This window comes from Coregonus clupeaformis, chromosome 15, assembly GCF_020615455.1.
Source record: "Coregonus clupeaformis isolate EN_2021a chromosome 15, ASM2061545v1, whole genome shotgun sequence".
Lineage (NCBI taxonomy): Eukaryota > Metazoa > Chordata > Actinopteri > Salmoniformes > Salmonidae > Coregonus > Coregonus clupeaformis.
Window position 1 is genome coordinate 30,958,167 of NC_059206.1, and position 16,398 is coordinate 30,974,564.

Consider the following 16,398-nt stretch of genomic DNA (forward strand, 5'->3'; position numbering starts at 1 on the left):
ATCAGAAAGATTTCTGGCTCCCAGGTGTCTTTTATACAGGTAACGAGCTGAGATCAGGAGCACACTCTTAAAGGGAGTGCTCCTAATCTCAGATTGTTACCTGTATAAAAGACACCTGTCCACAGAAGCAATCAATCAATCAGATTCCAAACTCTCCACCATGGCCAAGACCAAAGAGCTCTCCAAGGATGTCAGGGACAAGATTGTAGACCTACACAAGGCTGGAATGGGCTACAAGACCATCGCCAAGCAGCTTGGTGAGAAGGTGACAACAGTTGGTGCGATTATTCGCAAATGGAAGAAACACAAAATAACTGTCAATCTCCCTCGGCCTGGGGCTCCATGCAAGATCTCACCTCGTGAAGTTGCAATGATCATGAGAACGGTGAGGAATCAGCCCAGAACTACATGGGAGGATCTTGTCAATGATCTCAAGGCAGCTGGGACCATAGTCACCAAGAAAACAATTGGTAACACACTACGCCGTGAAGGACTGAAATCCAGCAGCGCCCGCAAGGTCCCCCTGCTCAAGAAAGCACATATACAGGGCCGTCTGAATTTTGCCAATGAACATCTGAATGATTCAGAGGAGAACTGGGTGAAAGTGATGTGGTCAGATGAGACCAAAATCGAGCTTTGGCATCAACTCAACTCGCCGTGTTTGGAGGAGGAGGAATGCTGCCTATGACCCCAAGAACACCATCCCCACTGTCAAACATGGAGGTGGAAACATTATGCTTTGGGGGTGTTTTTCTGCTAAGGGGACAGGACAACTTCTCTGCATCAAAGGGACGATGGACGGGGCCATGTACCGTCAAATCTTGGATGAGAACCTCCTTCCCTCAGCCAGGGCATTGGAAATGGGTCGTGATGGGTGTTCCAGCATGACAATGACCCAAAACACACAGCCAAGGCAACAAAGAAGTGGCTCAAGAAGAAGCACATTAAGGTCCTGGAGTGGCCTAGCCAGTCTCCAGACCTTAATCCCATAGAAAATCTGTGGAGGGAGCTGAAGGTTTGAGTTGCCAAACGTCAGCCTTGAAACCTTAATGACTTGGAGAAGATCTGCAAAGAGGAGGGGGACAAAATCCCTCCTGAGATGTGTGCAAACCTGGTGGCCAACTACAAGAAACGTCTGACCTCTGTGATTGCCAACAAGGGTTTTGCCACCAAGTACTAAGTCATGTTTTGCAGAGGGGTCAAATACTTATTTCCCTCATTAAAATGCAAATCAATTTATAACATTTTTGCCATGCGTTTTTCTGGATTTTGTTGTTGTTATTCTGTCTCTCACTGTTCAAATAAACCTACCATTAAAATTATAGACTGATCATTTCTTTGTCAGTGGGCAAACGTACAAAATCAGCAGGGGATCAAATACTTTTTTCCCTCACTGTGTATATATATATATATATATATATATATACACACACATCCATTAACCTCTGAGAGACAGTGAAATAATGACTCCACTAGAAACCAACAACATAAGAACACCTATAAAAAAAATAATTCCACCCCTCTTTAAAACCTTGTAACTTCCAGTAGAAAGTGTTCTGTAAAATCATAAATAAGTGTGTTAGTGACTGACAGGTGGGGGGTCAGAGCCCCCCGTTCTCCTCCAGTTTCCTGAAGAGGGCGAGACTGCGGAGGTGAGACTCTCTCTCTCTGTTCTTCCATGCGATCAGCAGGTGGTCTGTAGAACACGTCACTAGACCCTTCTCCCCAAAACTCATAAACATCTGGAGAGGACACACAAGCAAGAACGCACAAACACACACACACACACACACACACACAGACATGGTAACATGTATAAATAGGATAGGATATTTATGTCTAAATGTTGTCAGTTCTTTATAAAACCTGTGACAGCATACCTGCACGGCCCCTGAGTGTCCAATCAGGTCGCCCGTCAGTTCCAGTGTTCTGAGACTGGGGAGTTCAATAACCTTTTTCACTGGAGGCCCCGCCTGCTTATTGGACCTGCCGAAAGTCCACATCCCAAAGAACCCTGGAGGATGGAGAGAGAGAAGAGAGAGAGATTTTAATAGAAAGCTGATGCTGTGACTTTTCAGATGGACTCGGCAGCCAGACAGGTTTGGCACATGGACTCTATCAGCCACGACGTCATCACCACGAGACGTCAAGCAGGGGGCACAGCTCTGAGCAGGGATGAGAAACATTCCACAACCATCCAATAAGACGTGACTGTAGACCGCCTGCCCCTAGGGGCTTGTCACATTTTTTCACATGAAAACATTTATCTTAATATGGATAATAAAAAGTCAATACAAATCCCAAAAGACCAAAATTATATTTTCCCTTCCTTATAAATTATAGTGGAAGTGCAAAAAGAAAAGCCAACTGAGGAAATGTGATTTGTCTGTGTGCGCGTGCGCGCGCGTGCTGACAGTGCTTCAAGAAGGAGGCGTCACAATAACAGACTCTGAGCTCTGAGCTGTGGTGAAGTGATGGATGAACAGAATGAGAAAGAGAAAGAAAGAGAGAGCGAGAAAGAGACTGAGAAAAAAGAGAGAGCGACAGAGAGAGGGAGGGAGAGGGAAAGAGAGAAAGGACCACAGCCCAGGCTCAGAGGAGCGCTCCAATCCACTTCAAAGCCAAAGGCAGCTGTGTAGGATTAGTATAGATGCTAGCCTAGGCTAGTGACATCACTGCCATAGTCTGTCTAGCCAAGCCTTCCTTTGATCCCACCACTACACTGACTCCTCTGTGTGTGTGTGTGTGTGTGTGTATGACTCACCTGCAGAGGCTGGTTCTGCAGGTAACAGGAGGTCCTGCATCTCCCACATCCTCACACTGCCGTCCTCTGAGCATGACATCAGCCCCCTGCAACACACACACACACACTATAAGAAACCTATAAAAACACTGCAGTGTGACACACATGTGCCTTACAGGAGAGAACAACACAGGTAACGTGTGAAACCTGATAAAGACCATTATGTTTGATAACATTGTTGTGGCTGAGATAAAGAGCTTGGGAACAGCAAACAGTGGGTCTCTTAATAAGAGCAGGTGTGATTTGATTACCCATCAGGCAGCAGCATGGTGTGTAGTACGTTGGAGTCGTGGGCTGTCTTCCTGTAGGCCACGACACTCTTAGTGATGACGCTGTACACATACAGACCACTGCCCACTGCAGCCACCATCAACTAGGGAGAAATAGAATAGATCATTCATTTGTAGTGAATTGAGACCTTGTGATAATGCACTTTAAATACCAGTTGACTTGACTTGATTAACAACACTGCATTTCAACCTAAAATAAGCTCACCATGTCAAAACACTTTGGGTACTCACCTCTCCATCGGATGTCAGGTGTTGGATGGACATCTCACTGGGTTTCGGAGCGGCTAATCGGATCTCAGCCTGGGTGTCGGTCTGAGACTCCTCCCACAGGATGTGCTCATAGGCCATAATCGTCCAATCAACAGCGTCCCACAGGATCAGCTCGCCAACATGGGACCCGCTGGCAAACAGGCCATCTGAAAAGGAAGAGGTAGAGGAGGAGTAGGAAGAGGAGGAAGAGGGGAAGGATGAAGATACCATAGAGTTCGAATTTGTGAAGTAGAACCTCAGAAATTAAAATCCCAGAATTCTAGACTGCCCGGTCAAGGTTTAGCTTCAGTTTAAGTTAAACCAAGTCAACCTGAAATATACACTGAGTTTACAAAGCATTAAGGACACCTGCTCTTTCCAATACATACTGTAGACTGACCAGGTGAATCCAGGTGAAAGCTATGATCCCTTATTGATGTCACTTGTTAAATCCACTTCAATCAGTGTAGATGAAGGGTAGGAGACAGGTTAAAGAAGGATTTTTAAGCCTTGAGACATGGATTGTGTATGTGTGCCATTCAGAGGGTGAATGGGCAAGACAAAATATTTAAGTGCCTTTGAATAGATTATGGTAGTAAGTGCCAGGCGCACCGGTTTGAGTGTGTCAAGATCTGCAGCGCTGCTGGGTTTTTCACGCTCAACAGTTTCCCGTGTGTATCAAGAAAGATCCACCAACCAAAGAATATTCAGACAACTTGACACAACTGTGGGAAGCATTGGAGTCAACATGGGCCAGCATCACTGTGGAACACGTTTGACACTTTGTAGAGTCCATGCCCCGACGAATTGAGGCTGTTCTGAGGGGAAAAGGGTGTAGGGGGGTGCAACTCAATATTAGGAAGGTGTCCTTAATGTTTTGTACACTCAGTGTATTTGACATCAGTAAAGTCAGTGCTCTCTCTCTATCTCTATCAGACATGCTAGGTCATATGCATATAACTTCTTTGAGGAAAATGTACTTACTACGACAGTGATATGTGGTTGTCTCACCTTTCACTAACTGTAAGTGGCTCTGGATAAGAGCGTCTGCTGAATGACTAATAAGTCAAATGTAAATGTGAGATGAAGAGACAAAGGCCAGGCTGACCGTTGACGTTGATGAGAGCGTGGATGCTATCCTGGTGGTCAGATAGACGTCTGACCTCTGCCACAGACAACTGGGACCCCGTGGACATGGTCAGCCTGAAAATCACTACACGCAGAGGGAGGGAGAGGGTGTTTCCTTTAGTTAAAAACAGATACATGGACAACACAAGTGTTCAAAAAGAATACAGGAGTACAACCACAGTTACTAGTACTACTCACCTATCTCTTTGTCCATAGCTGCTGCTATACAGTTCTTAGGCAACTCCACCATGGCACTGATTCCTTGAGACACAACACAAGACTAACATTGAATCCCTTCATATATGAGATGCAAATGCATTAATAAGTACAAACGACAGCAAGCGTTTTATCAAATGGAGTGAAATGTTTGTGCTAAATGGACAAGATCAGACAGTACTCCCTTCGTTTTTCAAAATGTTTGCTCCCCTTTTGTTGCAACTGAACCGTGATCCTGGTTTCTCTGTGTGTACCACGAGGGTAATATGTGAATAGTGCATTATGAATGAATGTATCCTAACATTATCTCTGTGTTATTACCTGTGTCGTCATGGTGCTGGCTCTGACACTGCAGCTGGAAGTCTCTGTTCCACACACACAACTCGTTTCCCCCCGACACCCACACACACAACCGCTCCAACACCAGCAGACACTAACAGAGATAGAAGGATAAGAGTACACACGCACACACACACACACATCTCCACCCACACACACACACACACACCTCCACCCACACACACACACATCTCCACCCACACACACACACACACATCTCCACCCACACAGACACACACATCTCCACCCAAACAATATAATCCCCTGGGGAAGGGTATCAGTCATAATTAACTTATGGAGACTAATTATCTTCTCAATTACAATTCTACCATTGTTGCATAAACCCCACCCCCACACCCAGTCACCTTTTATGGCAAACATTTTAATGAATACTGGAGTTCACAGACATAAAAAGACATGTACAGTATGTCTAAATATCACCTGAACTGACTGTATATATATATATATATATATATATATATATATATATATATATATATATATATATATATATATATATATATATATATATATATATATATATATATATATATATATATAGAAACAGTATACTAGATGGTGAAAACAAGTGAAGGAAAGATATGTAAAAGCACTGTTGCCCCTAGCAACCCCCTCCCAAATGAACATTTAAAGACGCACACTTTTTGAACTTTTCCTGTTGAAAAACAATATCCCACGTATAAATACAGTAATGTACACACACTTAAGGGTACAAAAATATGTTTTGAGCAAACTAGTGTTTGTTTTTTTGACAACTGCAAACATAACATTTTTGAGAACTCTCCCAATTTCCCTGCTCTGAAGAATGAATGCCATTAAAATGGTCTTCCTCCCGCAACTGCTTTACCTATTCCAGTACATCCAGGTATTCAGACCTAAATCCTTTCATAAACAACTGGACTCAATTATCAATCCATTCATCTGGGATTATAAAACACACAGGATAGATTAAAAAAACACCTCTGTAAATCCAAGAAGGAAGGAGGATTGTCTCTCCCAAATGTTATATTTTACTATTGGGCTGCTAACCTCCATGCTGTTACGTTTTGGCTGGATGACACACATCAGTCATCAAGCTGGCTTAGTATGGAGCGTGAGGATTGCCACCCCTTCTCTATTGGTGCTGTGATTTTGTCCCATCAATTTGGAGATGTCACTTTATAGTAATAATCCTATCATACATAGCACAGTCCGTATCTGGAAGAAAATGAAGGTCCATTTTGACCTTAGACCAATATAATTCCTGCTGCTATTGCGAGGAATGCCTCCTTTGCCCCCTCTAACCTTGATAACACCTTTGAGCGATGGGGAGAGCTAAGGATCAATTCCATAGGGGGTTTTTAAATAGAAGGGACTTTTGCCTCCTTTGATTTGCTGAGGGAAACCTATAATCTTCCCAGAAGTAACTTTTTCAGATACCTACAGATTAGAGACTATGTTAGAAAACACCTTCCTACATTTGGAAATGCTAAACCTTCCATGTTTGTCCCACCTCAGGCAAACTGATATTTTGTCTATATGACGCTTTTCAATCTGTTAGCACACCTTCTACAAACCATTAAGGCAAAATGGGAGGAAGAGCTAGGGACTGACATTTCTGTAGCAGACTGGGAAGATGGCTTGGAGTATATCCACACCTGCTCCATTAACTCCAGACATTATTTTATACAACTCAAGATATTACACAGATTACACTATTCCAAAACTAAGCTGCATAGGATCTTTCCTGATACCTCCCCTATGTGTGATACATGTCATGCTGCAGAGGGTACACTACTCCACTGCTTTGCCCTATGCTCTAACTTGCATGGTTATTGGTGTGGAATTTTTAGGATCCTCTCTGAAGTTCTGGATACTTTAATTGACCCAGACCCGCTTCTGATCATCCTGGGAGTGTCAGAAACCCTAAACAGATTAACCAAGCCCCAAAAACAACTAATCTCTTAAAGTCTTATTTCGACAAAAAAAATGTGTTGTTGTTGTTTTGGAAAAGGAAAGAAGTTCCCTCTACCAAATTCTGGCTCTGCAATTTGACAAACACTTTTAGAAAGAATTCAATATATTATATATATTATGCAATAAATCATCAAAATTTGATCAAATCTGGCAACCTCTCCTCTCTTCTTTTGACCATTCGGAGCTATGAATTTGTACATTTCAATGCACTCTCACTTGTGATCTTTCAATCTACCCTTGAGCGTCAACCGAGCGTGGGGGGGGGTGATGATGGGGGGGTTGATGGAGGGATGGATATGGGGGGTGACATCGGCCCTCTTCTTTCTGTTTACTTTCTCTGTATATTTGATTTTCACGGACTATCTACATTGACCTTTCAATTATTATTTTTTGCACTGTCTCTATGCACATTCTACACACTCAAACACTTCATTTGCTCACACACACATAACACGCACTCTACACACACACTCATATACAGTGAGGAAAAAAAGTATTTGATCCCCTGCTGATTTTGTACGTTTGCCCACTGACAAAGACATGATCAGTCTATAATTTTAATGGTAGGTTTATTTGAACAGTGAGAGACAGAATAACAACAAAATAATCCAGAAAAACGCATGTCAAAAATGTTATAAATTGATTTCCATTTTAATGAGGGAAATAAGTATTTGACCCCTCTGCAAAACATGACTTAGTACTTGGTGGCAAAACCCTTGTTGGCAATCACAGAGGTCAGACGTTTCTTGTAGTTGGCCACCAGGTTTACACACATCTCAGGAGGGATTTTGTTCCACTCCTCTTTGCAGACCTTCTCCAAGTCATTAAGGTTTCGAGCCTGACGTTTGGCAACTCGAACCTTCAGCTCCCTCCACAGATTTTCTATGGGATTAAGGTCTGGAGACTGGCTAGGCCACTCCAGGACCTTAATGTGCTTCTTCTTGAGCCACTCCTTTGTTGCCTTGGCCGTGTGTTTTGGGTCATTGTCATGCTGGAATACCCATCCACGACCCATTTTCAATGCCCTGGCTGAGGGAAGGAGGTTCTCACCCAGGATTTGACGGTACATGGCCCCGTCCATCGTCCGTTTGATGCGTTGAAGTTGTCCTGTCCCCTTATCAGAAAAACACCCCCAAAGCATAATGTTTCCACCTCCATGTTTGATGGTGGGGATGGTGTTCTTGTGGTCATAGGCAGCATTCCTCCTCCTCCAAACATGGCGAGTTGAGTTGATGCCAAAGAGCTCGATTTTGGTCTCATCTGACCACAACACTTTCACCCAGTTCTCCTCTGAATCATTCAGATGTTCATTGGCAAACTTCAGACGGGCCTGTATATGTGCTTTCTTGAGCAGGGGGACCTTGCGGGCGCTGCAGGATTTCAGTCCTTCACGGCGTAGTGTGTTACCAATTGTTTTCTTGGTGACTATGGTCCCAGCTGCCTTGATATCATTGACAAAATCCTCCCATGTAGTTCTGGGCTGATTCCTCACCGTTCTCATGATCATTGCAACTCCACGAGGTGAGATCTTGCATGGAGCCCCAGGCCGAGGGAGATTGACAGTTATTTTGTGTTTCTTCCATTTGCAAATAATCGCACCAACTGTTGTCACCTTCTCACCAAGCTGCTTGGCGATGGTCTTGTAGCCCATTCCAGCCTTGTGTAGGTCTACAATCTTGTCCCTGACATCCTTGGAGAGCTCTTTGGCCTTGGCCATGGTGGAGAGTTTGAAATCTGATTGATTGATTGCTTCTGTGGACAGGTGTCTTTTATACAGGTAACAAGCTGAGATTAGGAGCACTCCCTTTAAGAGTGTGCTCCTAATCTCAGCTCGTTACCTGTATAAAAGACACCTGGGAGCCAGAAATCTTTCTGATTGAGAGGGGGTCAAATACTTATTTCCCTCATTAAAATGCAAATGAATTTATAACATTTTTGACATGCGTTTTTCTTGATTTTTTTGTTGTTATTCTGTCTCTCACTGCTCAAATAAACCTACCATTAAAACTATAGACCGATAATTTCTTTGTCAGTGGGCAAACGTACAAAATCAGCAGGGGATCAAATACTTTTTTCCCTCACTGTACAATCATCATATACACTTCTGCTACTCTGTTTATCATAAATCCTGATGCTGAGTTACCTTACCCCTATACATATCTACCTCTATCACTCCAGTATCCATGCACATTGTAAATATGGTACTGGAACTGACCCTGGAACTGACCCTGTATATAGCTTGCTTACTTCTCATGTTCTTCTTATTTCTATTTCTCATGTGTTTTAGTTCTACTTGACTGTTTTATAGTACTACTAATATGTACTACTGCATTGTTGGGAAAGAGCAAGCAAGAAAGGCATTTCACTGCACTAGTGCACGTGACCAAAAAAACTTGAAACTTGAAAAAGCACACAGCACTAGGTAACATATGGTAACAATTTGCATTCTTTACAGTGTAAACAGTTGGGTAAATTAAGTGTTGCCAACAGATGAAAAGCAGATGAAGATACCTTGACAGAGGACTGGAGGTCTGAGACGGTCTGAACCCTGTTGCCTGTCTCTGGGTCCCACAGCTGAACCACAACACTCAGGAAACACAACAACAGGGTTTTACATATGTATGTATGTATGTATGTATGTGTGTGTGTATGTGCATGTGTGTGTGTGTGTGTGTGTGTGTGTGTGTGTGTGTGTGGTAAGGATACACTGAGGGTGCGGTCCGAGGAAGCGGTGATGAGGGAGGTGTGTGTGTTCTCTCCACTGGTGTGTGTGTAGGCTGTCATGGCCGTTATCTGCTGGGAGTGACCCCTTAGTTCCAGCAGCCTCTCTCCTGTCTGAGAACACTCAAACACACACACCCGCGTGACAATTCGTATTATACAAAATATATTCACAACACTGCCACCTACTGGTGTTACTAAAACACTACTACCCTTTATTCTTGCTTTATCGTTTCAAATAGTTTACCCAGCTATTGCTCAAAGCCTTTAGATGTGTGTATGTTCCTATATCCCCCCCCTCAATCTCCCCTCCCAGAGAGAAGCCTCACCTCAACGTTCCACACCAACACCAGACCATCGTCTCCTGCAGAGGCAAACCTGGGAAACAACAAAGAGAGGAAGAAATGTCTACTTATGACATGACCAAACGCTGGTCCTGCTTACAGTCCTGCTATTCACCTAAAAGCACAGCTAAAAACAAAGCATGATGGTGATAATTACCTAATACTCTTCAGTTATGAATGAGAAAAAATATGTATCAACTCCAAGTGAGTGAACCAGAAGGATGTGTTTCAGTGAAACAGAGTAAGCTACTGTCCACAATATCCACTACCTCCCCTGGGATGTTAAAAACACCTGTCCTCAGGCTTAGCTCCTTCCCCTGACCTCTGACCCCTACCAATCTACAACCAACCTACAGGATGAGGGGATCAGAAAAAGTAAAGGATGAGATAGAAGAAAGAAGAGAAAAGGAACTGTCTTTCCAGCGAACGAGGGCTGGAAAAGGATACATTTTGGGGCTTGAAAAGCAATCTGGTGAGAATGTTCCGGCCCCTGCCCTCGGCTGCTGGCCTGTCTGGAGAGGACGAGGCCCAGAGGAGGGGGTCATTACTGGGGTAGACGAGGCGTGAAGCCCTGCCGGACCCACCCAGCTCCACACACACACACACACACACACACACACACACAGCGCTCAGATCAGCTAGAAAGCACTTATGAGACCACTTATGCAGACCCACTGTACCATTGTAGCACGCAGCATGCTTCCACCAAGCAATGCATTACCTGTGAAGGCTGTTAACTATGTATTCAGTGGTCAGTGGGGGTGGAAGAGCAGGTGGGGTAGCAGGTGTGTAGGAGGCGGGGGTTAATAAAAGGGGTAAACTATAGCGTAACCGCACACATACAGTATAAAATACACACAACCCAGTAAAGATTTGTTGCGGAGAAGATCAAACACACACACACAGTCCAGTAGTGGTGATGATTAAGCTCTTGTCACGCTCAGTAAGTTTGCTTTTGGAGAGGATCTGCTGTCAATCACACTGAGAGATGGAGTCCAGCAGAGGGTAGAGAGCAGTGGCAGAGAGAGAGAGAGAGAGAGAGAGAGAGAGAAGAGGAGGAGTGCTTACCTGAAGTCATCAATCTGCACCAGAAATCGAACAATGTCAAAATGTCCTTTCAGCACCTGCAGTTCAGTGAACCAGTTTTTGGGCTGTTCCTCCCCAATGAATAGCACATGGTTTTTCTGCACACATAAGGGAGAAAAGGATATGAGGAGAGACAGTAGGTTGAAAAGCAACTCAGTGAATTCAATCACATAAAAGAAGGTGAGTTATAGTGAGAAAAGCTTGGAAAGGGTGGAGAAAATAAATGTATATCTCTGCACAAATTATTGTAAGAATAATGGCCAGTACAATACCACATTTGCTTAGAGTTACAGTAGAGAATGGTTGTCAACCAGGTAACTATAGCATTAACAACACACAAAATAGTTAGCTAGTTAGCCAGCTATTACCTCGACAGACCCCTGTGCATCCCGACCACCAAGTATCCATCGCAGCATGACTGGCTAATGGCTATGCAGGAGATTCTGATGACAAGAAGACAGATGTCTGAAGTCTGATGTTGCACCATGACACAATATGCAAGGACATGTGATTTCTGTTGTTGATGACAAACAGCTGACCCCTGGGTCATGCATGTAAGCAATTCTGACAAGCTAGCAAGCTAATTCAGGTTAGCAAGCAGAGAATGTGATTATATCTTGCCTTAACAATCATTTGGCGTGAGACGTTACCAGATCACGGTCGTCTTGAAGATTTTAAAATAGCTGTCGGGGATATCTCGTTGTTATTTAGTAGGGAAATCTGCCACTTGAGATTCAGCTGGCAAACTAAGAACCGTGAAATTTGACATGAAACTGTCAAGCTGAGCTTTCGCAAAAAAAACATTCATGTGACAGTAGCTAACTACGGAAGCGCAGAACAGACAAATTTATGCAAACGCGAAAAACAGAAACGCAACTTCGCGAAGACCTCTTGACAAACTGATATTATTGTTCTGGCTGTTTCTTATCTAAAAAATAATGATAAAATAATATATATGGGAGGAATTTAAAAAATGCAATAACATTTTATTACATGTACAGTACCAGTCAAAAGTTTGGACACACCTACTCATTCAAAGGTTTTTCTTTATTTTTACTATTTTCTACATTGTAGAATAATAGTGAAGACATCAAAACTATGAAATAACAAATATGGAATCATGTAGTAACCAAAAAAGTGTTAAACAAATCAAAATATATTTTATATTTGAGATTCTTCAAAGTAGCCACCCTTTGCCTTAATGACAGCTTTGCACACTCTTGGCATTCTCTCAACCAGCTTCATGAGGTAGTCACCTGGAATGCATTTCAATTAACAGGTGTGCCTGGTTAAAAGTTCATTTGTGGAATTTCTTTCCTTCTTAATGCGTTTGAGCCAATCAGTTGTGTTGTGACAAGGTAGTGTTGGTATACAGAAGATAGCCCTATTTGGTAAAAGACCAAGTCCATATTATGGCAAGAACAACTCAAATAAGCAAAGAGAAACTACAGTCCATCATTACTTTAAGACATCAAGGTCAGTCAATCCGGAACATTTCAAGAACTTTGAAGGTTTCTTCAAGTGCAGTCGCAAAAACCATCAAGTGCTATGATGAAACTGGCTCTCATGAGGACCGCCACAGGAAAGAAAGACCCAGAATTACCTCTGCTGCAGAGGATAAGTTCATTAGAATTACCAGCCTCAGAAATTGCAACCCAAAGAAATGCTTCACATAGTTCAAGTAACAGACACATCTCAACATCAACTGTTCAGAGGAGACTGCGTGAATCAGGCCTTCATGGTGGAATTGCTGCAAAGAAACCACTACTAAAGGACACCAATAATAAGAAGAGACTTGCTTGGGCCAAGAAACATGAGCAATGGACATTAGACCGGTGGAAATCTGTCCTTTGGTCTGATGAGTCCAAATTTGAGATTTTTGGTTCCAACTGCCGTGTCTTTGTGAGACGCAGAGTAGGTGAACGGATGATCTCCGCATGTGTGGTTCCCACCGTGAAGCATGGAGGAGGTGTGATGGTGTGGGGGTGATTTGCTGGTGACACTGTCAGTGATTTATTTAGAATTCAAGGCACACTTAACCAGCAAGGCTACCACAGCATTCTGCGTCGATACGCCATCCCATCTGGTTTGCGCTTAGTGGGACTATCATTTGTTTTTCAACAGGACAATGACCCAACACACCTCCAGGCTGTGTAAGGGCTATTTGACCAAGAAGGAGAGTAATGGAGTGCTGCATCAGATGACCTGGCCTCAACAATCACCCGACCTCAACCCAATTGAGTACAGGAAAAGCAGCCAACAAGTGCTCAGCATATGTGGGAACTCCTTCAAGACTGTTGGAAAAGCATTCCTCATGAAGCTGGTTGAGAGAATGCCAAGAGTGTGCAAAGCTGTCATCAAAGCAAAGGGTGGCTACTTTGAAGAATCTCAAATATAAAATATATTTTGATTTGTTTAACACTTTTTTGGTTACTACATGATTCCCTATGTGTTATTTCATAGTTTGATGTCTTCACTATTATTCTACAATGTAGAAAATAGTAAAAATAAAGAAAAAACCTTGAATGTATAGGTGTGTCCAAACTTTTGACTGCTACTGTATATGCATCATATAGCTAGTCTGTTTGTTACCTTGTAATTACACAGTCATCAGTGACAACTAGATGGCAGTGTACAACAACTCCAAGCTCTGGAGAGAACCACATCCTTCTGTGGAAACTGATAGTGAAAGCGATTGGGGAATTATGGCTAAACCAACATGTTTGCCTTGCTATTCATCCATGCAATATTTAGACAGATAAATCTGTCTTGAAATAGAAAACACAGAATGTGCTTATTCATCTCAGTCAAATTATTGTGCCTCTCTGGACATTGAATTAAAAACAACATTGTTAAAGACTGCACTATTAGACTCGTATTATTTTCTCTCTCTAAATGGAGAGTGATAGAGTGTTTATGCGACTCAGTAGTATTTGTAGATTACCATAGCATGACAACCACTGACCCAAATCTCCCCCTGGCCCTCACTGACCTCCCCCTCTACCCTCTATCTACCCTTCTACCTCCCGCTCTACCCGTCTACCTCCCGCTCTACCCGTCTACCTCCCCCTCTACTCTTCTACCTCCCTCTCCACCCTTCTACCTCCCCCTCTACTCTTCTACCTCCCTCTCTACCTCTCTGTCTGGTGTCTGTGTGCTCTAGTTGTGTCTGTGTTCTTGCTCTGTTCTCCAGATTGAGATGCGGCGGCGGATGGTCTGTGACCTTCATGGTGGATCAGATCGGCGGCTGGCACTGATTTCTGATTTAGTGTCGATCCGCTGCGCTTGTCAGGGGCTGCGAGGTGCTTTCCATGCGGTAATAGAAAAGCTCAAGGGCAGCTGGAGAAGGGAGGAGGGAGACGGAGAGAGAGGGGGAGAGAGAGGGAAGGATTGGTGGCAGTGGTGGAGGGAGAGGGTTGAAGGAGTGAAGGAGGGGAGGAGGGGAGGAGGGGAGGAGGGGTGAATGAGGCTTGAATGTGCAACTATATGTCGACTATCTGAGCTGAGTGGGTTAGATGTGCAGAGGTTTGAATATGGGTGAGAGGACAGGAGAGCAAGGAAGAGGAGAATATGAAAGAGAAAGAGGAGAGAGGAGGAAGTTGGGAGACATAGGAGGAAAGAGGAGGGGTCAGGAGAGCTGCGAGGAAAATAAAAGAAGAGGAAGAGAAGGGAATGAAGGGAGAAGGACCCAGTGTCCACACACAATATGTCAACATGACCAATGGAAGGAATCAGCAGCATGAGGAACTGATGATACGAATGAGGACCACCAAACACTACCACTAACGAGAGAGCGAGAGAGAGAGAGAGAGAGAGAGAGAGAGAGAGAGAGAGAGCACCGAGATCAGAGGAAAAGTGTGTCTCCTCTTCCTCCTTCCCTCCCGTCCTGCTCCCCTCCCTGAAAGGAAAACAAATGGTTATGATGATGGAAAAGGATTTAAGGTGTGATTTAACCGAGAGCTGGCTACAGCATTCGATAAGAGCCACTCCCACACTTACCCGGCACTAGCTGTGCTGTGACTGTAAAAGCCTTGCAGTGGAGAGAGGCTCATTCCTGACCAACACACCTCACTGTCCCTCCACATTACCTCCTCACTGTGTCCTGCTTTACCCAGTCATACCCCTGCATCCTCCATGCCCATACACACTACATCTACACTGACAACATTCACCCTGATACACATTACATTCACACTGATACACACTACATTCACACTGATACACACTACATTCACACTAATAGACACTACATTCACACTAATAGACACTACATTCACACTGATATACACTACATTCACTCTAAACTGATACACACTACGTGTAGGTAGAGTCCAGTGTGTGTGTATAGAGTCAGTGCATGAGAGTTAGTTCACAAAAGGGTCAATGCAGGTAGTCCAGGTAGCCATTCTATTAGCTTTTTAGCAGCCTTGTTTAGCAGTCTTATGGCTTGGTGGTAGAAGCTGTTCAGGGTTCTGTTGGTTCCAGACTTGGTACCGCAATGGTACCACTTGCCGTGCTGTAGCAGAGAGAACAGTCTATCGCTTGGGTGGCTGGAGTCTTTGATAAAATGTTGGGCCTTCCTCAGCGCATGCTCTGAGTATGCGTCCTGGTAATCCGTCTGGCCCTGCGGCCTTGTGAATGTTAACCTGTTTAAAGTTCTTACTCACATCGGCTACAGAGAGCGAGATCACACAGTGTCCGGAACAGCTGGTGCACTCATGCATGGTTCAGTGTTGCTTGCCTCGAAGCGAGCATAGAAGGCATTTAGCTCATCTGGTAGACTCGCATTGCTGGGCAGCTCGCGGCTGAGTTTCTCTTTGTAATCTGTGATAGTTTGCAAGCCCTGCCACATCCGTCAAGCGTCAGAACCGGCATAGTAGGATTCGATCTTAGGCCTGTATTGACGCTCTTTGCCTGTTTGATGGCTTAGGTCTCAACGGGATTTCATATAAGCATCCGGATTAGTGTCCCACTCCTTGAAAGTGGCAGCTTTAGCCTTTAGCTCAGTGCGGATGTTGCCTGTAATCCATGGCTTCTGGTTGGGCTATGTACGTATGGTCACTGTGGAGACAACATTGTCGATGCATTTTCTTAATGAAGCCGGTGACGGATGTGGTAAACTTCTCAATTTTATCGAATGAATCCAGGAACATATTCCAATCTGTGCTAGCAAAACAGTCCTGTGGCTTAGCATCCGCTTCATTGGACCACTTCCGTATTGAATGCATCACTGTTACTTCCTGTG

At 43.9% G+C, this 16,398-nt stretch overlaps 1 protein-coding gene across 3 annotated transcripts; it reads right to left on the bottom strand.

The window, feature by feature from the left end:
- Positions 1 to 1,390: 1,390 nt before the first annotated feature.
- Positions 1,391 to 11,961, bottom strand: wdr41 (WD repeat domain 41). Of its 3 annotated transcripts, none has more exons than XM_041898600.2 (14): positions 11,804 to 11,961; positions 11,522 to 11,596; positions 11,136 to 11,251; positions 10,053 to 10,101; positions 9,709 to 9,837; positions 9,514 to 9,576; positions 5,008 to 5,119; positions 4,669 to 4,731; positions 4,451 to 4,555; positions 3,325 to 3,509; positions 3,055 to 3,176; positions 2,765 to 2,850; positions 1,881 to 2,014; positions 1,391 to 1,742 (listed from the first exon to the last, which is right to left on the bottom strand). In XM_041898600.2, exons 2-14 carry the CDS (start codon positions 11,567 to 11,569, stop codon positions 1,602 to 1,604), a joined length of 1,353 nt encoding a protein of 450 aa, XP_041754534.2. In that variant the 5' UTR covers positions 11,570 to 11,596; positions 11,804 to 11,961; the 3' UTR covers positions 1,391 to 1,601. The 3 variants fall into 3 exon arrangements, with proteins under 3 accessions (XP_041754534.2, XP_041754532.2, XP_041754533.2); XM_041898598.2 differs by having other exon boundaries at positions 9,709 to 9,846; XM_041898599.2 differs by having other exon boundaries at positions 9,709 to 9,846; positions 11,775 to 11,961.
- Between the last annotated feature and the right edge of the window lie 4,437 nt (positions 11,962 to 16,398).